Raw genomic sequence first — 24,231 nt, 5'->3', positions numbered from 1 at the left:
ATTAATGCAATTAACTAATCAACCAATCACATGGCAGTTGCTTCAATGCATTTAGGAGTGTGGTCCTGGTCAAGACAATCTCCTTAACTCCAAACTGAATGTCAGAATGGGAAAGAAAGGTGATTTAAGCAATTTTGAGACGTGGCATGATTGTTGGTGCCAGATGGGCCGGTCTGAGTATTTCACAATCTGCTCAGTTACTGGGATTTTCATGCACAACCATTTCTAGGGTTTACAAAGAATGGTGTGAAAAGGGAAAAACATCCAGTATGCGGCAGTCCTGTGGGCGAAAATGCCTTGTTGATGCTAGAGGTCAGAGGAGAATGGGCCGACTGATTCAAGCTGATAGAAGAGCAACTTTGACTGAAATAACCACTCGTTACAACCGAGGTATGCAGCAAAGCATTTGTGAAGCCACAACACGCACAACCTTGAGGCGGATGGGCTACAACAGCAGAAGACCCCACCGGGTACCACTCATCTCCACTACATATAGGAAAAAGAGGCTACAATTTGCACGAGCTCACCAAAATTGGACAGTTGAAGACTGGAAGAATGTTGCCTGGTCTGATGAGTCTCAATTTCTGTTGAGACATTCAGATGGTAGAGTCAGAATTTGGCGTAAACAGAATGAGAACATGGATCCATCATGCCTTGTTACCACTGTGCAGGCTGCTGGTGGTGGTGTAATGGTGTGGGGGATGTTTTCTTGGCACACTTTAGGCCCCTTAGTGCCAATTGGGCATCGTTTAAATGCCACGGCCTACCTGAGCATTGTTTCTGACCATGTCCATCCCTTTATGACCACCATGTACCCATCCTCTGATGGCTACTTCCAGCAGGATAATGCACCATGTCACAAAGCTCGAATCATTTCAAATTGGTCTCTTGAACATGACAATGAGTTCACTGTACTGAAATGGCCCCCACAGTCACCAGATCTCAACCCAATAGAGCATCTTTGGTATGTGGTGGAACGGGAGCTTCGTGCCCTGGATGTGAATCCCACAAATCTCCATCAACTGCAAGATGCTATCCTATCAATATGGGCCAACATTTCTAAAGAATGCTTTCAGCACCTTGTTGAATCAATGCCACGTAGAATTAAGGCAGTTCTGAAGACGAAAGGGGGTCAAACACAGTATTAGTATGGTTTTCCTAATAATCCTATAGGTGAATGTATAACAGAGGTACTTCTGAATTTAGGTGCTTCTATGAAATAATTGACCGAAGCTTGTGCACGCTTATACAACCAAGGCATTGACATTTTTTTTCAGATAATTTTTCAGATCAATTATCAATTTGTTTGTTCACTTAAAGACGCAATCCCTGATGGGGACAATTTGGCCATTCGTTGTAAAAGTGGCACCATCGAACCAAAAAGGGACACCTACAATTGTTTACTATGTGGTTCAGGTGCAGATTTGTGTCAGATGTCATCAAAACCACCTGCTTTCATGCCTGGAATGTATTGACTAAGGTATGGTAGTGATTCAACATATAGAATATGTAATTATAATAAGAATATTTGAATTCCTGCCTCAAATGGAAGGTTTAAATAATCTTTGTTACAAGATGTGAAAAAAAGGTCTGACATGATTTGCCTTGATTTAATAATTTACTTAAAGGAAAGCTGCGTCTTTCAAAAGCTTGTGTATACTTTTGATATCACGTCAGACAAGCGGGGCATTAATCTCATGCGAGTGCATAGCTTTGCGTTATGAACATTGCGATCAAGCAAAAAGGTATTTTATCACCCGTCGTTTTAGATCAGTTTTTTTGGCGTGTTTGTACATGATCAGTATATACAGTGGGTACAAGTGTTGCCTGGAGGAGAGTCCCCATTCCCGAGTGTTTCTAAACCTCCCACTAGGGATCGCTATCACTCCTCTGATGCGTACTAACAAATGGTGGGAAAGTTGTGAGCTTATGCCTCACGTACAGGTAGACTTCAATGCTGAAATCCTCAGATCAGAGATGGGGCCGCATTTGCAATTCAATTCACAATGTCATTTCTCAGCTTAGCACATTCGGCTGACAATGGAAACCACTGTATGAAATACACGTGTAGTCCCAGTCTCGGATGAAAAACGCGAACAACATGTCCTCGTTTTCTTTGCCTTTGTGTGTTAATTGAAATTGTGTCCGTTTGATCAGGTGAATACTAGTTTTGACCAAACTGCTTTGTAGTATCACATGGTTTGACGTACAGGCAGCCAAATGCAATCAGCTGATAGATGCATCTACAAAATATGCAGGTTTGATGGTGTCTTAGGCATGAATAATGGAGACTATCTGTACTGTTCTAGTGACAGTAGCCTAAGTTAGCTTACTTAAATGTTTCGCGTTCTTCCGAGAGTTTATCCGCAAGCCCGCGTTTGGCAGAAAAGCCTAGTATTCAACAACATACACATTTCATCATATTGAATGCATTTTTGGCTTTTATTTTTAAGCCTATATTTTTGTGTAGATCATCAACTGGCAATAAAGCCTGTCTATAGTCACTCCAGTAAGGGTTATATGCAAGAAGAAATACATACAGATACTGTCAAAGGATTGGACACATTTACCCTTTGGACACCTTTAGCAAATCCATTTAGCCTACTTAAATGGGTAAGTGTGTCCAAACGTTTGACTGGTACTGTATATAGGTCTCATTTATCCGAGTTCCGCTACTGAGCGGTCCATATCCTTACATTCCAGTATCTATTTGTTTGGGGAACATTTCTAGCATTTGATTGGCTATCGTGAACCGTACATACTCGTTCACCTGCTTCCTTGAAAACCAACTATTGGCTTACCAATGTGTCACTATCATCCCGCCTCCGAACTGCCCCTCGCAGCTTTTAGAGGCATCAGTTGTAGCCTGCTCTTCCCTCTCCTTCGCACGAAAAAAGTAGATACTTGAAGTTAAATCGTAGACACTGGAGGTATTAAGAGGGATGAGAACCCGTGCGCCGCCGCGCAGAAGCGAGGGGGGAACGTCACCCACGGGTCCAGAGCAACTCGGGGCTTTTATTGAGCTATTTGTGTGTAACAGTGGATTTAATCGACGAGGATAACTGTAAAAACATTGACGGAGTTTGAACAGGACTCGCCTCCTGTTTTTAAACTTTCGGGAAAAGGGTGAATATCAGAAAGCATACGGCGATCGTCTGAACAATGAGTGGAGTCTGAACACTTGATACGGGGTTCTATCAGGTTTGGGATGTAGCCAGATGAATCGGAATGCGTTGTATTTTTGGGGACAAGGATTTTTACGATAAGTGTCGTCACTGGGGCAGTAACGTAGGCTTCACAGGACAACAGGAGTGTATCTAAACCGAGATTATTAAGCCAATGGGACATTGATAATAGGCAAAATAACACAATTCAACACCCTTAATCCAAACACTTCGGGCAGAAAATAACTCGTCACCATGGACATATTATGGATTGCAAGGCGATGCGCTCATCTGGTTCATGCAATGATTCTGTTTACTTCTTTTTGGAAAGGTAAGATAATCCGCACAGAGGCAAACTTGTTGCAAAAATTACCTATTGGCTATTATTAACTCGTAATATTTCAGGGGAAACTGTATCTTACATTATTTTTCATTTGTGTCTTCTGAATAAGAATTGTGTAGCCAAACAACTTCCAGTTCCACAATTGAGTCCTGACAGTTCATTGTCTTCCTATAATTCTACGATTATGGTTTGATTATAACCAACGTTGGGAAAATCCGACTGTGTAGGTACTACAGTTTCCATCTCACTTCTTGTTGGTTCAGAATATGTGCGCGTTTGTGCGTGCGCGTGCGTGTGGGACAGAGTTTTAAAAACTTTACTTTATTAGAGTTGAGATGAATATCATTAGGTAGAGGCCATGGGGGGCGTGTAAAATGTAGAATTAGGCCCTTAATTACTCGATAATGTCAAATGGAACCTTTTATTTTGCAGGCCTGTTTGAAAACATGCTTATTAATACTCGATTTTTTTGCATTCCTTGAGTTTGGTTTTAGATCGTTTGTTATTTTTTTGTTAAGTAAGTCACTAAATTAAGCATGGACTTTTGGCGATCGTGGGCTGTTAGCATAACTCTCCTTGTTGTAAGCAATTTTGTAAGCCTTATCTGCACTTTTTAGTCTGAATAATTTGAACAGTAAGCTATTTCAAGGTCAGATCCAGAACATTTTCGTTTTTTATGTACGTTTCCACCTTTTCTCAATTTATGTGAATCATGTTGTAGATTCAGGGCTATTTGATGACCTCAGTCAATGAACGACTAACCTACTAATCTTTTTGACTAAAATGTTGGACTGCGCTGCTTATGTTACTAGATGATTTGAAGGGTTGTTTTATCGTTTTCAGTGATAGTTTGCGTAATAAATTTAAACTGGACCCCAAGCCGCACATCGATTGCATGGGTGCGAAATGCGTTTGATGTATGCACAGTAAATGGCTCAGATCGTTGACAGTCGTGCATTAGAGCGACCCCGGGGACTTGTTTGTGGCGCCGGACGGGGATGTCCTATGCCCTGGCTTTAGAAAATAACTGGAGCGACAGCGTTCGACTCTGAACAGCTGTGCAGAAATATTGCTGCACTTACTGTACACGCGTTAACAACAGCCAGGTTAACTCATCCCCGTAGTTTTTTCATCTGACATAGTATATCTATCCGTAATGACTGATCTTATCTAGTAGCCACTCCAGTGGCGCTAGGAATTGATCATGCGTGTAGACCGCACCATTGTACATTGGAATTTCACCAGTAACATTTTTCCTTTCGCTTTTTGAATAACATTTATTGCACACAGGGGAGAACTGCTTCAAAGCTAAGCGGTAGCTAAGGCCACCGAATAATATTCTGAAAACGAAAGACGGGCTTGCGTAATGATTTGTGGTAAAGGCCTTGGTTTAAGCGTGTCCTCCACTGCGCCGGGTTCCCACTGTATGTCCGAGTGATTCTCGTGTATTTAGGTTGTCACACTGAATTTTTTTTTAAAGGATATCACATTTCTGTGATGTGAACGGTTATGTTTAAAAAGCTGTTAGGCAATGATATGAGGCTCTTACCAATGTAATGTAATAGTTTGGGAAATTTATTAGAGATGCCACACACGTGCGTAAAAGGCATTACGTGTTGTTTGTTCTGTTATAAAATCACGTGTGGGTTATTTTGTTTATACATCAAAGACGATCAGATCGGTTCTGCGTAATCAATGTAGGAATGACAATGCTTATACGCATAAGTTAATTTAGTACTTGAAAAATAAGAATAATTTAGCCCTGTGGTTTGAGGATTGAGCTGACTACACAAACTTGTTATTTTGTGTAGTTGGATCATAAATCCGGACTGGAGACAGTAAATTAGATGGAGACATTTGAAGTGAAAGAAGGCGAACCCCTAACATTTGCAGGAGCATATTGTATTGCCTGTTAAAAACTGAGTTAGACAGCCCGTGCCCTTCAAATGAACTTCAGAGTTAGAATAAGCAATTGTGCTTTCCCCAGATCCTGTTAACAATACAAAGACAGGAAAGAAGCAGAGTGTGCCTGGATCTCATTCTTTGTTGTGTGTGTGTGTGTGTATATGTGAGTCGGAAGCACACAAACCAATGTTGTGGATATCCGGTTTGTCTCTTTATGTCAAAAGAATGTCAAAAGAGATCCAAATTTGCATAGACAAATTATATTTCATATTTTCTTATTTTTTCTGGGAATAGTAGACAGTGAACAGTCTGGATTTGTGTTTTCTTTCCTACATTTAAAAAAATAGTTTTCTCTTTTGATGGTATGAGGTGTGTGACACATGAAATGCGCTCAGTGTATGCGGGCCTGCAGTGGACTGCATGACGCTGATGAGCCTGCGCCACTGCGCTAGCTAGCCTGTAGCGGTTCGGTTGTCGTGACACCCCCGGACACTTTGTGACTTTGGGGTCGTCGTGGTCTGGCGTGGTCGTCTCGGGGTGCTGACACCTCACGTGCCGTGTTTCTCACTGTAGTAGAAGACACGTTCATCGCGAGACAACTCCAGGGCAAGGGTTTGGAGACTACCTAAAACATGTAATCTTGCACATTTGATCTACCTTTCCCGGCATTGGCCAGGTGTGGCTAAGTTTATTACAGCTCCTACTGCACTTACCTAACGGTGGTTAGGGTTAGAAATGTGTCGGTTTGTGTTGTTTTTGTGTGTATCTAGAAGCAGTCAAAACGTGGATATAATTCACTAAGGTGGATATTGTAGAGGCAGTCCTAACATGGTTATAATTAACCACAGTAGATATTGTAGAGGCAGTCATAACATGGATATAATTCACTACAGGAGATATTGTAAAGGCAGTCATAACATGGATAATTCACAACAGTAGATGTTGTAGAGGCAGTCATAAAATTGATATAATTCAATACAGTAGATATTATAGAGGCAGTCATAACATGGATATAATTCACTACAGTGGATATTATAGAGGCTGTCATAACATGGATATAATTAACTACACACTATATTGTAGTAGCAGTCCTTAATAGAATTCACCATGGTAGATATTTCAGTGGAGTGTTCAGTGTGAGCAGACGCTCTCTCTCCTTCCCCTGCTTTTCTCTCATCAGTTCAAATATGGAGAAAGTAAAGGCATGTCTGTTTATCCTCAAGTCTCTCCCCTCCTGTACACTGACTAGTCTACATTAAACCGCCTCTTCGTTGGTCTTTCTAAAATTATTTTATTACATGTCAGGAGTGTGGTCTGACGGAGGTGGAGTGTGGTCTGACGGAGGTGGAGTGTGGTCTGATGGAGGTGGAGTGTGTGGTCTGATGGAGGTAGAGTGTGGTCTGACGGAGGTGGAGTGTGTTCTGACGGAGGTAGAGTGGGATCTGACGGAGGTGGAGTGTGGTCTGACGGAGGTGGAGTGGGGTTTGACAGAGGTGGAGTGTGTTCTGACGGAGGTAGAGTGTGGTCTGACGGAGGTGGAGTGGGGTTTGACAGAGGTGGAGTGTGTTCTGACGGAGGTAGAGTGTGGTCTGACGGAGGTAGAGTGTTACACGGACTCACATTCTCACACACACACACGCTATGATTGCTGAGTGTTTGGTCTGTGTGTTTGGTCTGAGCGTTTGGTCTGAGCGTTTGGTCTGAGCGTTTGCTCTAATTGTTTGGTCTTACTGTTTGATCTGAGTTTGTTTTTATTTGTGTGTCACTTACAAATCAGGTGTAAGTGTATAAAAGAGTTATGAATTGCACTATTTTACAGTAGAACATCATGTATCAAAGTGAAAGTAAACAGACTTACTGGTTAAGTGTATGTATTCTTTCTGCATGGTTAAAGTTAAAGGTTATAGTTTGGGAGTGCAAATGGAATTCCACGGGCAACCCTTGGAGCTGGGGCTTGCAGCTCTCGACCCATCTGCTGTCCTCGTCCTCAGGATTCTACCCATCCTGCTCTACAACAGCTCTCACCAGTGCCACCGGTTGAGGGAATAATGTCGGCCGATGTCCTGGACTTTGACAAGTGTTTAATTTTCATGTCACTCTGGAGTGATTTCTGCTCTTTTTACATATAAAAAAAACTGTAGTGCCCAGATTGTGCAGTAGGTGCATGGCTATAGAGAGAAGGCTGTAACAAAAACAACCAGAAGAGGAAAGAAAATGGTGACGCCCCCCCCCAACCCCTTATCCACCAGCAGCCAATGAGAGGCTTTTGGAACTGGGAAATAGAAGCTGTTGAGTACTGCTGTCACCCAGACAACAAAGAGGAAGGTGTGATTACAACTGTCTGGTCTGACACACACACACACACACACATACATACACACAGACACACGCATATAGTGTGGAACACCAACATCAGGAATTAAAGTCTTTGGCAGTAAAGCCAGTCTATAGAGAGGAGGTCTAGTCTCGTCTGTTACGGGGGAAGAGGCCAATCTGTCAGAAGACATAACCCACGCCCCACGCTGCACATGACAAGTAACTGAAACGGCCTGTGTAGGTAGGCGTGTGTGTGTGTGTGTGTGCGTGCATGCGTGCGTATGCAGTGATGGCTGGGTCTATAAGTCATGTTTGGGTTTAAGGTGGTGGTAATCAAGGCGACATTTCCCCCCAGATTAGCGTCTGTGAAGGCGAGAGGGGGGTAATGAGGGAGATCATTATCATCAGTGTCTTAATGAGATAATGAGGCAGTGGAGAGAGGAGATGGAGGAGACTCACGCTGCTAGAGGCCAGCCCTCGCCCCGCTCTCGCCCCGCTCTCGCCCCGCTCTCGCCCCGCTCTCTACATGCTTTGCCCATCTCACTTACTTTTCAACATTCCTGATTCTATTGATCTGCCTACCCCTCTCTCTCTCTCTAATCTTTCTTTCCCTCCCTCCCTCTCATCTCGCTCTCTTATATCTATCTTTTTATCTTAAACTCTCTTCATGTGTGACATTGCAGGGTCTGTCCTTTCGGTTTTCTCTCTTTTTGCTTTCCTTTCCTTCCTTTCTCTTTTTTTCAGTCTCTTTCTTTCACTTTTCACTGTTCTATCTTCCTTCACCCTCTGTCTTATCTGTAATTCTCTCTTGTTGCCTCTCTCATTCTCTTTCTCCCATTCTTTCTCCCTTCCTTTCTTTTTTTGTCTTCGCTCTCCTCTATTTTGTTATCTCTCTTCTCCCTTCTTAGTGTCTCTTTTTTACTCTCTCCTCGTTCTCCCTAGAACTGTGGATTAGTCAGTAGACAAAAAGTGTGTTGATTTGTTTATGCCTTTCATTAGAGTTGTCTGGTGGAATAACAAGCAAGACAATTAGACATCATTAGGGCTGCTAAAAGCAGACCTAGGTGGCACCAGATCTCAGGGGGACCTTTCTGTGTTAAAGAGTGCTAAACAAGGTGAACTCAGCCCCCCACAAATTATTTCCTATTACCGAGTTAACAAGTCTTCCACAGTAGACACGTAATCAAATTGAAAACTTTCGTCTCTGCAAATTGATTCTGAATCACGGAAAAAAGGAAAGGAAAATAATAATTAGACTGGTGTATGGAGCCATCCTTTGCGACGCACGTTAAGAAATGAAATGTTCCGCCACTCTGGTTCCGGTTTGTAATGAACTTAAAGGGCCCTTTTTATTCAGCATGAATGAATCACTGTCTTTGGCTAAATGGCAAACTTTCCCCTAACCCTTGGACCAGAGCTGTGTAAGCCCTGATCAAAGTAGTGCACAGTCTAAGGAAAAGGGTGCCATTTTGGACCCACTCACACTCTACCTGTACACAGACCTAACAGGGGTCTTTCCTCCAGGCATCGGACTGAAATACGGTCCCCCTGACTGGTATCTCTTCTCCAGTCATCAGACTTAAACACTGTCTCCCTGACTGATGTCTCACCTCCAGTCATCGGACTGAAACACGTCTCCCTGACTGATGTCTCTCCTCCAGTCATCGGACTGAAACACGGTCTCCCTGACTGATGTCTCTCCTCCAGTCATCGGACTGAAACACGTCTCCCTGACTGATGTCTCTCCTCCAGTCATCGGACTGAAACACGGTCTCCCTGACTGATGTCTCTCCTCCAGTCATCGGACTGAAACACGCTCTCCCTGACTGGTGTCTCTCCTCCAGTCATCGGACTGAAACACGGTCTCCCAGACTGATGTCTCTCCTCCAGTCATCGGACCGAAACACCGTCTCCCAGACTGATGTCTCTCCTCCAGTCATCGGGCTGAAAACCCTGTTTTCCCCCACTCCTTAATGATTGCTATATTTCATTTAATTGGCCCACATGATTACGCAAGTGACAGCAGTCCAACCTTGTTATTAACTTGAGGAGATACGCCGACAAAGTCTGAATCTTCTAATGGAAGCAATCTTTGTCAGATTATGGGTAATACATTTTCAGCTAGAATGGATACACTAAACGGACTACTTAAAGATTAAAGTATCATGTTTAGTTACTATGGCAAAATGCAACATCCCCCATGTTATGTCTGAATCCAGCCGGTGATGTGTGATATTGTGTATAACTAACTATCCAAAGTCAGTCCGTATGTAAAAAAAGATTCATGCTTTCCACTCTATGCTGACTAATTCATAGTCCCCTCTTGCCTTCAGCGAGATGAAGAATTACCCTGGCAACCATGGTGGCCACACCAGATCCATCCAGTCATAAACATGGCGCTCTGAATGTAGCAGACTACACTGTAGACCCGGAATCTTTATAAAGCCGCCGCAGACATCAAGGGGTTTGTTTTTTTAGTAATTGATGAAAATTAGATTGAGTGCCACATTTAGATGCAAATGTGCTTATGTAATGGGTTTGTTTAACACGAGGGAGACAAACTGTGCGAGTTTGGCTCTTACAGCCCCACCACTTGATGGAATTTGTTCCAGCCTGCCAGACGCCATTATAGGCCAAACAAGGCCATCGTCCTGGGCTGGGTTCATGGTGGTCCAAGAGAGAGGGAGACAAAGAGGGAGAGAAGTAGGGAGAGAGAGGGAGACAAAGAGGGAGAGAGGAAGAGACTTCCTTTTGTTTTTTTACTTAACATCCACAAGCTTCGTGATTACGAATCCATTTGGGCTCAAACGTCATCCAAATCTTCTTTACGTAGCCTTTTTGTCCAAGCGCCGTTACATAACTTCGTTACATAACCTTTTTTTCTTTTACAAAATTCCTTTACATGGCTTTTTTTCCCTTTAGATAACTCCTTTACATTGCTTTTTTTGCAAAGCTCCTTTTTTTTTTTTTTTTTTTACAAAACTGTTTTACATGGCTATTGTCATGGCTCATTTGCTTGGCTTCTTTACATGGCTCATTTACACGGCTTTACATGGCTCGTTTACACGGCTTCTTTACATGGCTACTTTACGTAGCTTCTTTGCATGACTACTCTACATGGCTACTCGGCATCGCCTTTGTTCATTGTGTGCCGAGCCAGTGTAATGCTTTATATGCAGTGCGTGTGATTATGCCAGTAAAATAAAACAAAACATTTCCCACTATCTTTGAATGACGTGAAGGTTGTTCTTTGAAAAAAAACCTGAGGTAGTCTTGTCAGAACTGCACCCTGATTGTTTTAGGGAGGAAGCAATTAGTGACTTTTAAGAGGGCTAAGAGATGCTCTGGGGTAGCCGCTCCCCCCTCGCTGTCTCCACTTTTAATTAGTAAGGCAAATAACCCGTCATTATGCTAATTAAGTGCAACTCTGCATATCTTTACCTGAGCGCCACTATCCTGATTATGGACTGTGGGAGATCAGAGGGATGAGAAGGGGAGGATTGGAGGGGGGTGAGGGGTCGCAGGGGCGTGTCTGGAGTGAAGGGTGAGGGGTCTGTGTGGGGCAGAACACACGGGCTACGGCGGGATTCTATTGGTTCTGTCGGTACCACGGGAAGATGCTTTGTTGACGCGGGAACTGCTCTCGGATGGGCTTGGAGTGGGCTCAGGGGAAACTGGGCGAGGGAGACACAGGAAGAGGGACCAAGTCAGCTTCGCGTTGCTGGTTCCTGTTTCTTGTCAGCCAAACACTGAGACGGGAGTTTGCAGTGATTTGGTGCGCACACTGTGTCCCCCTCCTCACGTCGTTGCCTGGAGGAGAAAGTGGTTTTTGGGAGGCGTCCCACTCGCCCGGATCTCTGAGGCGTGATGGGCATGTTGTTTTTGGACACGGTGGCGGTGCTGGCGGTTCCCCTGGGGGTCGATACCGTTGACCTCTACACCGGTGTTGAGGGTACCACTGGGGGGGGGGTGGGGGGGTGGGGGGGGGGGAGAGCACGATGCTCATTAGTGCACCGCTCAAGAGGCGATTACTTATGGCCCTGGCTCCTGTCCTAAACCCTCCCATTGCGTCTCTGCGCCGTGCCAGGCTCACGCATACCCAGTATGCCCCCGTGCCCTCGCCCCCATCCACATGCCCCCATGCCCTCGCGCTCTTCCATATGCCCCCGTGCTGTAACAGTGACCTTGTGCGCCGGTTGTTGCCAGTGGTGGCCAGTGAGAGTGCTGGAGAGAGGGCAGGGGGAAGAAAGGGTACACGGAGCACTAGTGTAGGCTGACACTACTTCTTTGTTTGGCTGCTGTATTGCGACATTTTCTCCCTAAATTAAGCAGTTTTTGCTTAATCATCGACAGCCAATGTCGATGATGTGTCCTTCACGAGGTTGCTATCTGCATAACATTAGACAACACGCCTAAACATAACGTTAGACAACACACTTAAACATAACGTTAGACAACACACTTAAACATAACATTAGACAACACTCTTAAACATAACGTTAGACAACACTCTTAAACATACCGTTAGACAACACGCTTAAACATAACGTTAGACAACACGCTTATACATAACATTAGACAACACGCTTAAACATAACGTTAGACAACACGCTTAAATATAATGTTAGACAACACACTTAAACATAACATTAGACAACACTCTTAAACATAACGTTAGACAACACGCTTAAACATAACGTTAGACAACACTCTTAAACATAACGTTAGATAACACACTTAAACATAACGTCAGACAACACGCTTAAACATAACATTAGACAACATGCTTAAACATAACATTAGACAACATGCTTAAAGCACATTGCAGCATGGAACAAAATCCCACAAAATGGTCCTTGTTAACCACCTCCTTGTGACTGCTTTTACAAAAATAATGATAACCTGAATGTGCTGCATACAGCACTAAACTGATGAACTATACTTTATCTGGGTATTTTGGCTTTTGGTCAAAAACTTTTTGCCCTCAGTGTTTATTTAAAACACTGCAAAAGGTAATTGTTATTATGATTCATAAACCCTGTGATTTGAGTCCTGAATCCTGATTGGCTAATTGCTATGGTATATTGGTCATATACCACACCCCCTCGTGCCTGATTGCGTATGTAACAGTGTCCAGACGCAGTATGTGTAGCCTCATCTGTTGGGCCTTATGGAAGGATATTAGCAGTGTTTTGAAGAAAGATGTTGCTTTTCATTCGATATATATATATACTTTTTTCAAAAATGTTTTATTTAGAAGCACTGACTCCACCATAAAATTATACGTAGTAATATGGGATTTTACTTTTACATAAATGAAAATGGACAAAGGAAAAAAAATTAATAAAATGAGATCCGGTCACCAACTGTACTGTTAACTCTTCATTAAATGCAACGTGTCTGTCTAATTTTTTTTTTCCTTCTCTACCGACTTATCCACACACCCTGAGTTTGAATAAAGGATGAATAAAGCATTACATTCAATTGATACTTGAAAGCTCACGTCTCTCAAGACTGCATCTGTTTAAACATGTTGATGTCCATTAACTGCATTCATCCTCATTTGTTGAGGATGAATCCCGTGATGAACCCCATGATTCATCAGTCCGCTTTTAGGCAGGAGGTAGAATTCTGATCTGTTTTTCACATGTTTTTCACATGTTTTTCACATGTTTTTCACGAAGACCAATTAGTGAAACTGAAAAGGTCTGTGCATCTAATCAATCTAATCTAATCAATGCCTCTTTGAAATAATTTCCTTTTGAACTGGCACCTTTTGAACTATTTAGTTCACTACTTCCATTCCCTGGATTGCCCCTTTAGGCCCGGTTCTGAGGAGATAGCCACTCAGGACACAGTATGTATTACACTGCCCACCTCCGTTCCTTCTGTCTCAAATCCAACCACAAACCATTCATGCTTTGGTCAAAGCCTCCCTCGCAAGCATCTACCCCTCAGTTCTCTACCAGTCTTCTCTTCCTTCTCCTCGCCATCCGCCATTTTGACACACGGCTGACATTTGCCTCTCCGTTCTGTCAATTGTGGCTGGGCTCGGCCCCTGACATTTAACTGGACACTAATGGTATTCTGCAGCCTCCCGCTCATCATCTCAGCGGTGGCAGGGGCAGGGAGACGGGTGGACTACTTCTCTGTTTGGTAATGGCGTCTGTCGCTCACCTGTGTCTGTCGGCGCTGGGCGTGCTACGGGTTGAAGAAGTTAACTGTGTTCGTCTACTGTCTCGAGGGCACAGAGATAGTGGAGTCTGTTTGGCCCAGATAAGGGCCCATCATCTTCTGAGCGAGCTGTACCTTTCTCTGTTGTGTTTTACAGTGATGGGAGAAACGGGGGGAGAGAGTATCTTAAAGAGTGAGTAAAAGTAAGGAAGAGTGAGAGAGAGAGTAAAGTAGAGAGGGGGGAGGGAGAGACAAACTTTCTTATTATTGACCCTGTGAGGTTTCATATCTCTAATATTCAGGAAATTAATTTGGTGGCGCACATGCGCATGTTGTTGTTCATCCTCCGCTCCATACAGGACATGGATTGTCATCATCCACTCTGTACTGGATGTGGATCGTCATCATCCGCTACGTACTGGATGTGGATCTTCATCATCCGCTCCATACTGGACGTGGATCGTCATCATCCGCTCCGTACTGGACGTGGATCGTCATCATCCGCTCCATACTGGACATGGATTGTCATCATCCACTCTGTACTGGATGTGGATCGTCATCATCCGCTCCGTACTGGACGTGGATCGTCATCATCCGCTCCGTACTGGATGTGGATCTTCATCATCCGCTCCATACTGGACGTGGATCGTCATCATCCGCTCCGTACTGGACGTGGATCGTCATCATCCGCTCCATACAGGACATGGATTGTCATCATCCACTCTGTACTGGATGTGGATTGTCATCATCCGCTCCGTACTGGACGTGGATCGTCATCATCCGCTCCGTACTGGACGTGGATCGTCATCATCCGCTCCCTATTGGATGTGGATCATCAGGCTCTAATTCGTAGGCAATTCAACAGTAACAGTCTCCGACTTGAAACTTCCCCAGCCAACAACCACTATGAAGCCTGCAGGTGCCTGACCAACCACAGGGACTCACTTGAGCCCAACGTGGCCATGCAGCCAGTGCACCCCGGACAGCGCAGAGCTAAGCTGCACTTCCACATGCTGGACCGCGGGCGTTGTCGGCGTGCCACGGTCAGGATTCAAACGCCGGCCTGCATGGCTGTACTGCGTAGCAGTGAGGCGCTCAGGCGACCCTTTTTGTCATATTTTCAGTAGCATGCTGTTGCCGTGGAGATGCCCTTATCAATTGGTGATCAGTCGGGTTCCATCTGCTAGCGGTTTGACTGTCACCACAGGCACTCGTCTCATCACACCAAACAGCGCCCCCGAATCCTCCTAGGTGTGGTTAACCAGGATGACAAATCTGCGTCTCCTTCTCTTCTCCTGCAGTACCGTATGCTTACCGCCTTCACCCGGCATCCTGCATCTGTTGCGATGCCAAGCCACTGAGGCCTCCCTCTCTCTCTCTCATTATCCCCTTCTCCCCCACCTCTCTCCGTCCCTCTTTCCTCTACCTCTTGGTCTCTCTTTTTCTCTGTCTCTTCTTTCTCTGTCTTTTCTCTCTGTCTGTCTCTCTCTCTTTCCCAGCGGGCTGTTTAAGTGCTGTTTACCCATTTGATTTTCCTCTGAGATGTAATTAAGAGCTGTATCAAAGAACCGTAGTGATGATTTCATTATTTCTCTCCCGGGCTAGCAGGGGGATATCAGCTCCTCCTTTCACGTCCCTTTTCTGTGTCTCGTTGTGTGTGTGTGTGTGTGTGTGTGTGGACGGACCTGTTTTGACCCAAACTTAACTCTGAGGTCAGTGTATGTGGAGGTAGGAGGGGCTAAAGAAGAGTGTGGTGCATCGATCCGGTAGACCTTGCTCTAGTTGTTGGATCTTTTAGGATTAAAGTGTGTTCTGTCTACAACTGCTGAGAGCTGCCAAAACCTCAGAGACCTGCAGACCCCAGCAGAAAGAAAGAGCTTCCTGTTAGTGAGAGGGAGGAAAAGGGAGGGAGGGAGGGAGAGATACAGAGAAGACAGAGATAAAGCGAGTGTAGACAGAACGGGAAAAAGAGAAAAAAGGAGGGACAAAATCAGCCGTCCTCTCCACTCTGCCCACTCCTCCGCCTCCTGGAACATCTTAAAAAAAAGCTCCTTTTTATTTTAGCATTTTATTTCGACAGAACGGTGATGAAAGGTAGACGAATTAGAGAGGAGTGGGTGTATTAAGATAGCGGTACTAGTTCCCGCACTCAAAGGCTGTGTGTGTTCTAGTGGCAGTGGCGTTGTCTGCTGGACCACCCCGGGCCCCAGCGTCATTCCGCATGCAAGAGACTCCCTTCCCACTTACTATATCTATCCAGCCCCCCTCACCCCCCCCCCCCCGTCCACCCCCATCCTGTCCCCCGACTATCGTCTCTCCACGCCTGGTTAGCATGTTGCACTGTCTCCTGGGCCGGGCCACCGCCCAACCCTGATTACCGTTTCATGGCGGAGTGCCGCGCGGTGACGCCGCGCCCCACTGACGCCGGGTCCAGGTGCGGCGGGAACAGCTGTGGTGGGCTGCTGGGTAATGGCGCTAATGCATCAGAGGGCGTCCTGGTGGGGGGGGTCTCCGGAGGACGGCTTGTCAGCTGTCACCTAGTACCAAATTATGGCTTCAAGATGGAAGGTGGCGTGATTTATTTAGCGGTTAGCCTTTGTTGACGGCATGGGCTCTTAGGGAGAAAAAACGTGCCAAAGGTATATCCACTTATCAGCTCCTGGCTGCGGACTGGGGATTGTTTGTTGGTGGGCCATGAAGGTATCAGCTTCAAAAACCATGAGATGCTAAAAATAATAAGTTCGCAGATGTGGGTTTTTAGGGTGTTTTTTGTTATGTTTTATAGTTGACAGAATTCATGCTGAGGTTCCCTATTCTTACGTATTTCATGCTTACTTTGGATTTTTAAGGTATTGGTGACAATTCGTGCTAATGTTGGATTGTTGAGGTAGTTTTTTGCTGTGTTGAGAGATTGTTAATGTAATTCGTACTAATTTTGGGTTTTTGTTAGTTTTCAATATTGTCCAACTTTTCACCTAATTCATGCTAATGCTGGGTTTTTGAGTTTGTGCTGGTAGTATTGTTTTTAAAGTTAGTTCCCAAGTGACCCTATCAATGTCTTTATACTAGAATTACCCAGAATGCAACATGCAGCCCACTGACAGCATATGACTAATGTAAGCAATGGGTGTTATTAATACTCCAGTAAATGTTTCAATGTTGTCTCTAGATATTTATGGGGTGAACTTCCTTGAAAGAAGGAGTACTGTTCTATACAAAACACTCTGATATCTGCGTAAGTTATGTGATTGAACACACCTGACTTAACAAGTCGGTTGATCCCAAAACCTTTGGAGCGCTGAAATAGAGAGACTATGTATAAAAGCTTGTAATTTCTATATGGTTGGGGAGACTGTTTGGCGTTACGTACAGAGGAGACTGTTTGGCGTTCTTTCCTTTCCCCGATCTCTGGAAAAATACAATAGTTTTTAATGATATATATATATATATATATATATATTTGGGCATTTTGTGCTTTATTAATATGGAAACAGTGGTGTGAGATTATGTTTATTTTTTCTGTAAGAGCAGTATGCCTGATTCAAAGCCAGGCTGCAGTAGAACATGCACCAGTGAAGGCAGTGGCTTTGACCACTTGACCACCCTAGGCCACAAATAGCACCATTAAACCCAAATGGTACGGAGACATTTTGACCTTCAGTGTCTCACAGTATAGAGTGGGTCTAGTTAAGCATGTGGCTAGTGGCGAGGCTTCAACCGGCACCACGGGTTTACTCTGTGGACCAAGGTCAGGGACATGGAGCCCATAGAGATGTGTGTGTGTGAATGCACAACACTTTTAAAAGGAGGAGAGTGACAAATAGCCGGACTGAATCATCCACTTAAAGGAAGGGCTTTGTATGTATGTGTGTGTGTGTTTTCATTTATGTGTGTGTTTTGTATTTCTTGTGTTTTCTTGTGTTCTTTCACTGGGATATAAAACCAGTGAGAAAGATAGAAAGCGACTTAAAGATGGAGCCTGAGAGAGCTGTAGGTACCCAGGGCGCTGTAATTGTCAGATATAGTCTTGAGGTACCCAGGGCGCTGTAATTGTAATAAATAGTTTTGAGGTACCCAGGTCACTGTAATTGTCAGATATAGTGTTGAGGTTCTCAGAGCGCTGTAACTTTCAGATGTAGTGTTGAGGTTCTCAGAGCGCTGTAACTTTCAGATGTAGTGTTGAGGTACCCAGGGCGCTGTAACTGTCGGATATATGGTTGAGGTACTCAGAGCGCTTTAACTGTCAGATATAGTGTTGAGGTTCTCAGTAGAACATGCACCAGGGAAGGCAGTGGCTTTGACCACTTGGCCACCCTAGGCCACAAATAGCACCATTAAACCCAAATGGTACGGAGACATTTTGACCTTCAGTGTCTCACAGTATAGAGTGGGTCTAGTTAAGCATGTGGCTAGTGGCGAGGCTTCAACCAGCACCACGGGTTTACTCTGTGGACCAAGGTCAGGGACATGGAGCCCATAGAGATGTGTGTGTGTGAATGCACAACACTTTTAAAAGGAGGAGAGTGACAAATAGCCGGACTGAATCATCCACTTAAAGGAAGGGCTTTGTATGTATGTGTGTGTGTGTTTTCATTTATGTGTGTGTTTTGTATTTCTTGTGTTTTCTTGTGTTCTTTCACTGGGATATAAAACCAGTGAGAAAGATAGAAAGCGACTTAAAGATGGAGCCTGAGAGAGCTGTAGGTACCCAGGGCGCTGTAATTGTCAGATATAGTGTTGACCTACCCAGGCCGCTGTAATTGTCAGATGTAGTGTTGAGGTACCCAGGGCGCTGTTATTGTCAGATGTAGTGTTGAGGTACCCAGGGCGCTGTTATTGTCAGATGTAGTGTTGAGGTACCCAGGTCACTGTTATTGTCAGATGTAGTGTTGAGGTACCCAGGGCGCTGTAACTGTCGGATATATGGTTGAGGTACTCAGAGCGCTTTAACTGTCAGATATAGTGTTGAGGTTCTCAGTAGAACATGCACCAGGGAAGGCAGTGGCTTTGACCACTTGGCCACCCTAGGCCACAAATAGCACCATTAAACCCAAATGGTACGGAGACATTTTGACCTTCAGTGTCTCACAGTATAGAGTGGGTCTAGTTAAGCATGTGGCTAGTGGCGAGGCTTCAACCAGCACCACGGGTTTACTCTGTGGACCAAGGTCAGGGACATGGAGCCCATAGAGATGTGTGTGTGTGAATGCACAACACTTTTAAAAGGAGGAGAGTGACAAATAGCCGGACTGAATCATCCACTTAAAGGAAGGGCTTTGTATGTATGTGTGTGTGTGTTTTCATTTATGTGTGTGTTTTGTATTTCTTGTGTTTTCTTGTGTTCTTTCACTGGGATATAAAACCAGTGAGAAAGATAGAAAGCGACTTAAAGATGGAGCCTGAGAGAGCTGTAGGTACCCAGGGCGCTGTAATTGTCAGATATAGTCTTGAGGTACCCAGGGCGCTGTAATTGTAATAAATAGTTTTGAGGTACCCAGGTCACTGTAATTGTCAGATATAGTGTTGAGGTTCTCAGAGCGCTGTAACTTTCAGATGTAGTGTTGAGGTTCTCAGAGCGCTGTAACTTTCAGATGTAGTGTTGAGGTACCCAGGGCGCTGTAACTGTCGGATATATGGTTGAGGTACTCAGAGCGCTTTAACTGTCAGATATAGTGTTGAGGTTCTCAGTAGAACATGCACCAGGGAAGGCAGTGGCTTTGACCACTTGGCCACCCTAGGCCACAAATAGCACCATTAAACCCAAATGGTACGGAGACATTTTGACCTTCAGTGTCTCACAGTATAGAGTGGGTCTAGTTAAGCATGTGGCTAGTGGCGAGGCTTCAACCAGCACCACGGGTTTACTCTGTGGACCAAGGTCAGGGACATGGAGCCCATAGAGATGTGTGTGTGTGAATGCACAACACTTTTAAAAGGAGGAGAGTGACAAATAGCCGGACTGAATCATCCACTTAAAGGAAGGGCTTTGTATGTATGTGTGTGTGTGTTTTCATTTATGTGTGTGTTTTGTATTTCTTGTGTTTTCTTGTGTTCTTTCACTGGGATATAAAACCAGTGAGAAAGATAGAAAGCGACTTAAAGATGGAGCCTGAGAGAGCTGTAGGTACCCAGGGCGCTGTAATTGTCAGATATAGTGTTGACCTACCCAGGCCGCTGTAATTGTCAGATGTAGTGTTGAGGTACCCAGGGCGCTGTTATTGTCAGATGTAGTGTTGAGGTACCCAGGGCGCTGTTATTGTCAGATGTAGTGTTGAGGTACCCAGGTCACTGTTATTGTCAGATGTAGTGTTGAGGTACCCAGGGCGCTGTAACTGTCGGATATATGGTTGAGGTACTCAGAGCGCTTTAACTGTCAGATATAGTGTTGAGGTTCTCAGTAGAACATGCACCAGGGAAGGCAGTGGCTTTGACCACTTGGCCACCCTAGGCCACAAATAGCACCATTAAACCCAAATGGTACGGAGACATTTTGACCTTCAGTGTCTCACAGTATAGAGTGGGTCTAGTTAAGCATGTGGCTAGTGGCGAGGCTTCAACCAGCACCACGGGTTTACTCTGTGGACCAAGGTCAGGGACATGGAGCCCATAGAGATGTGTGTGTGTGAATGCACAACACTTTTAAAAGGAGGAGAGTGACAAATAGCCGGACTGAATCATCCACTTAAAGGAAGGGCTTTGTATGTATGTGTGTGTGTGTTTTCATTTATGTGTGTGTTTTGTATTTCTTGTGTTTTCTTGTGTTCTTTCACTGGGATATAAAACCAGTGAGAAAGATAGAAAGCGACTTAAAGATGGAGCCTGAGAGAGCTGTAGGTACCCAGGGCGCTGTAATTGTCAGATATAGTCTTGAGGTACCCAGGGCGCTGTAATTGTAATAAATAGTTTTGAGGTACCCAGGTCACTGTAATTGTCAGATATAGTGTTGAGGTTCTCAGAGCGCTGTAACTTTCAGATGTAGTGTTGAGGTTCTCAGAGCGCTGTAACTTTCAGATGTAGTGTTGAGGTACCCAGGGCGCTGTAACTGTCGGATATATGGTTGAGGTACTCAGAGCGCTTTAACTGTCAGATATAGTGTTGAGGTTCTCAGTAGAACATGCACCAGGGAAGGCAGTGGCTTTGACCACTTGGCCACCCTAGGCCACAAATAGCACCATTAAACCCAAATGGTACGGAGACATTTTGACCTTCAGTGTCTCACAGTATAGAGTGGGTCTAGTTAAGCATGTGGCTAGTGGCGAGGCTTCAACCAGCACCACGGGTTTACTCTGTGGACCAAGGTCAGGGACATGGAGCCCATAGAGATGTGTGTGTGTGAATGCACAACACTTTTAAAAGGAGGAGAGTGACAAATAGCCGGACTGAATCATCCACTTAAAGGAAGGGCTTTGTATGTATGTGTGTGTGTGTTTTCATTTATGTGTGTGTTTTGTATTTCTTGTGTTTTCTTGTGTTCTTTCACTGGGATATAAAACCAGTGAGAAAGATAGAAAGCGACTTAAAGATGGAGCCTGAGAGAGCTGTAGGTACCCAGGGCGCTGTAATTGTCAGATATAGTGTTGACCTACCCAGGCCGCTGTAATTGTCAGATGTAGTGTTGAGGTACCCAGGGCGCTGTTATTGTCAGATGTAGTGTTGAGGTACCCAGGGCGCTGTTATTGTCAGATGTAGTGTTGAGGTACCCAGGTCACTGTTATTGTCAGATGTAGTGTTGAGGTACCCAGGGCGCTGTAACTGTCGGATATATGGTTGAAGTACTCAGAGCGCTTTAACTGTCAGATATAGTGTTGAGGTTCTCAGTAGAACATGCACCAGGGAAGGCAGTGGCTTTGACCACTTGGCCACCCTAGGCCACAAATAGCACCATTAAACCCAAATGGTACGGAGACATTTTGACCTTCAGTGTCTCACAGTATAGAGTGGGTCTAGTTAAGCATGTGGCTAGTGGCGAGGCTTCAACCAGCACCACGGGTTTACTCTGTGGACCAAGGTCAGGGACATGGAGCCCATAGAGATGTGTGTGTGTGAATGCACAACACTTTTAAAAGGAGGAGAGTGACAAATAGCCGGACTGAATCATCCACTTAAAGGAAGGGCTTTGTATGTATGTGTGTGTGTGTTTTCATTTATGTGTGTGTTTTGTATTTCTTGTGTTTTCTTGTGTTCTTTCACTGGGATATAAAACCAGTGAGAAAGATAGAAAGCGACTTAAAGATGGAGCCTGAGAGAGCTGTAGGTACCCAGGGCGCTGTAATTGTCAGATATAGTGTTGACCTACCCAGGCCGCTGTAATTGTCAGATGTAGTGTTGAGGTACCCAGGGCGCTGTTATTGTCAGATGTAGTGTTGAGGTACCCAGGGCGCTGTTATTGTCAGATGTAGTGTTGAGGTACCCAGGTCACTGTTATTGTCAGATGTAGTGTTGAGGTACCCAGGGCGCTGTAATTGTCAGATAATGTGTTGAGGTACCCAGGGCGCTGTAATTGTCAGATAATGTGTTGAGGTACCCAGGGCGCTGTAATTGTCAGATAATGTGTTGAGGTACCCAGGGCGCTGTAATTGTCAGATATAGCTTGTTTATGGATCAACTTCCTAAATAGCCCAAAGCATTATCATAGGAATTACAATGGATCCAACAGACACAGACACACAGACACAGATAGCACACACTGGATATAGAGAACTTGCAGAGAGGGTTGGTCTGGGGAATGGCATTGGCTTCTGTATTTTATGAGCATATTGATTAACTCAGTGGAAGACAAACGGTCAATGAAACCATATCAGATTCATGTGTGTTTGTGTACCGTGTAATATGTGTGTGTTTGTGTGTGTGTATATGTGTGAGTACTGCACAAAGCATTTTTTTGAATGGCAAAGGCCCCATCTCCATCAGTACCTGCAAGGTTTTGGAGCCCATAGATCCAGTTCTGGGGTCAGTTTTGGGTTTCTCCTGCTAATGGTTAAGGTTAGAATTGGAGGCGAGGAAGCCAGTTGTAGACGTGTTTCTCTGTATTCAGCCACTAGCTCTGCAGTGTGTTTAATTTGCCTCCATGTGAATCTGCAAATGACTACAGAGTGGGATAATCTGTCCTGGCAGACCTGCCTGCAGAACGAAGAAAGGACCAGTTTTATCCCTCCGTTTCAACCTCCCTCCATTTGTCTGATTTGTTCCTTCACTCCCTCTCTCACACTTCAGTATGGGCTGGTGTCGAGGATGGAGACAGAAAGAGATGGTGGTGCAGTTGTAGGTTGAATAGAGACACAGTGGTGTTGTGTGGTGGAGAGGCACATGGTGGTGTAGTTGTAGGGTGGAGAGGCACATTGTGGTGTAGTTGTAGGATGAAGAGGCACATGGTGGTGTAGTTGTAGGATGAAGAGGCACATGGTGGTGTAGTTGTGTGGTGGAGAGGCACATGGAGGTGTAATTGTAGGATGAAGAGGCACATGGTGGTGTAGTTGTGTGGTGGAGAGGCACATGGAGGTGTAGTTGTAGGATGAAGAGGCACATGGTGGTGTAGTTGTAGGATGAAGAGGCACATGGTGGTGTAGTTGTAGGATGAAGAGGCACATGGTGGTGTAGTTGTAGGGTGGAGTGGGTGTTTCACTAAGGTCGGACATCTGTAGGACATTTAATGGTTCACGGGGGATGGTAGTATAGAGGGAATAGGGAAGCTGTCTGTAATTTAAGATGCTCTTCTGAAGTGGTTGAGCTGGTTTAAGACAGACATATATTGGCCATACTGCCATGTCTGGCTATTGGCTGACAACAGCTTTTCAAGATCACTGGGGTCAAGTCTTACAGTAGAAGGGTTTCTAGGCTTCTGGAATGCCTTTCTCTTTAGCTGAAAACACAGAGGGATCAGTCATGGAGCAGTTTGAAAGAAAAGAGAGAGGACACAGAGAAAGAAAGAAAAGAGAGCGAGGAAGCCCAGGCTTTCCAAGCTGAGCTCCTTGGATGAGATGAGAAGACTTCTCTCTTTTGCCCTCCCTCCCTCTCTTTGCCTGCTGAGCGAAGAAGTCGTAGGTGACCTCCGTCTTGCTACCTGTGCTCGGATTAAAGGATTTCCTGGCAGGGAGAGAGTTTGAGCGGAGGGAGGGAGGGAGGGAGGGAAGGAGGAGGGGAGCAGGCTGCTATCAGCAACAATGTACAGACTCTTGACACTCTGAGGGCCTTAGCAGGATATTGAGCCCTCCCTCATGCAATCACCACCGCCCCTGTCCTGGTCTGGGTCTGACCACTCAGAGAGGATGGGTGTTTGTGGGTGGAAGAGTATTGGATTTGTGCACCGATCAGCCATAACATTATGACCAC

At 44.9% G+C, this 24,231-nt stretch overlaps 1 protein-coding gene across 3 annotated transcripts in view; it reads left to right on the top strand.

Annotated features, from left to right (window-relative positions):
- Positions 1–2,875: 2,875 nt before the first annotated feature.
- The window catches only part of si:dkey-215k6.1 (transmembrane protein 132C), a 221,088-nt gene continuing 199,732 nt past the window's right edge, over positions 2,876–24,231 (top strand). For all 3 annotated transcript variants that reach the window (XR_004576736.1, XR_004576735.1, XM_029124855.2), the window contains exon 1: positions 2,876–3,495. Coding sequence is in view for 1 of the 3 variants with exons in the window: in XM_029124855.2 (XP_028980688.2) it covers positions 3,420–3,495 (76 nt within the window). In the remaining 2 variants the exon portion in view is untranslated. The remainder of the gene's footprint in view (positions 3,496–24,231) is intronic.

Source organism: Esox lucius, chromosome 13 (assembly GCF_011004845.1).
Source record: "Esox lucius isolate fEsoLuc1 chromosome 13, fEsoLuc1.pri, whole genome shotgun sequence".
NCBI lineage: Eukaryota > Metazoa > Chordata > Actinopteri > Esociformes > Esocidae > Esox > Esox lucius.
This window is presented reverse-complemented; position numbering and strand designations above follow the sequence as displayed.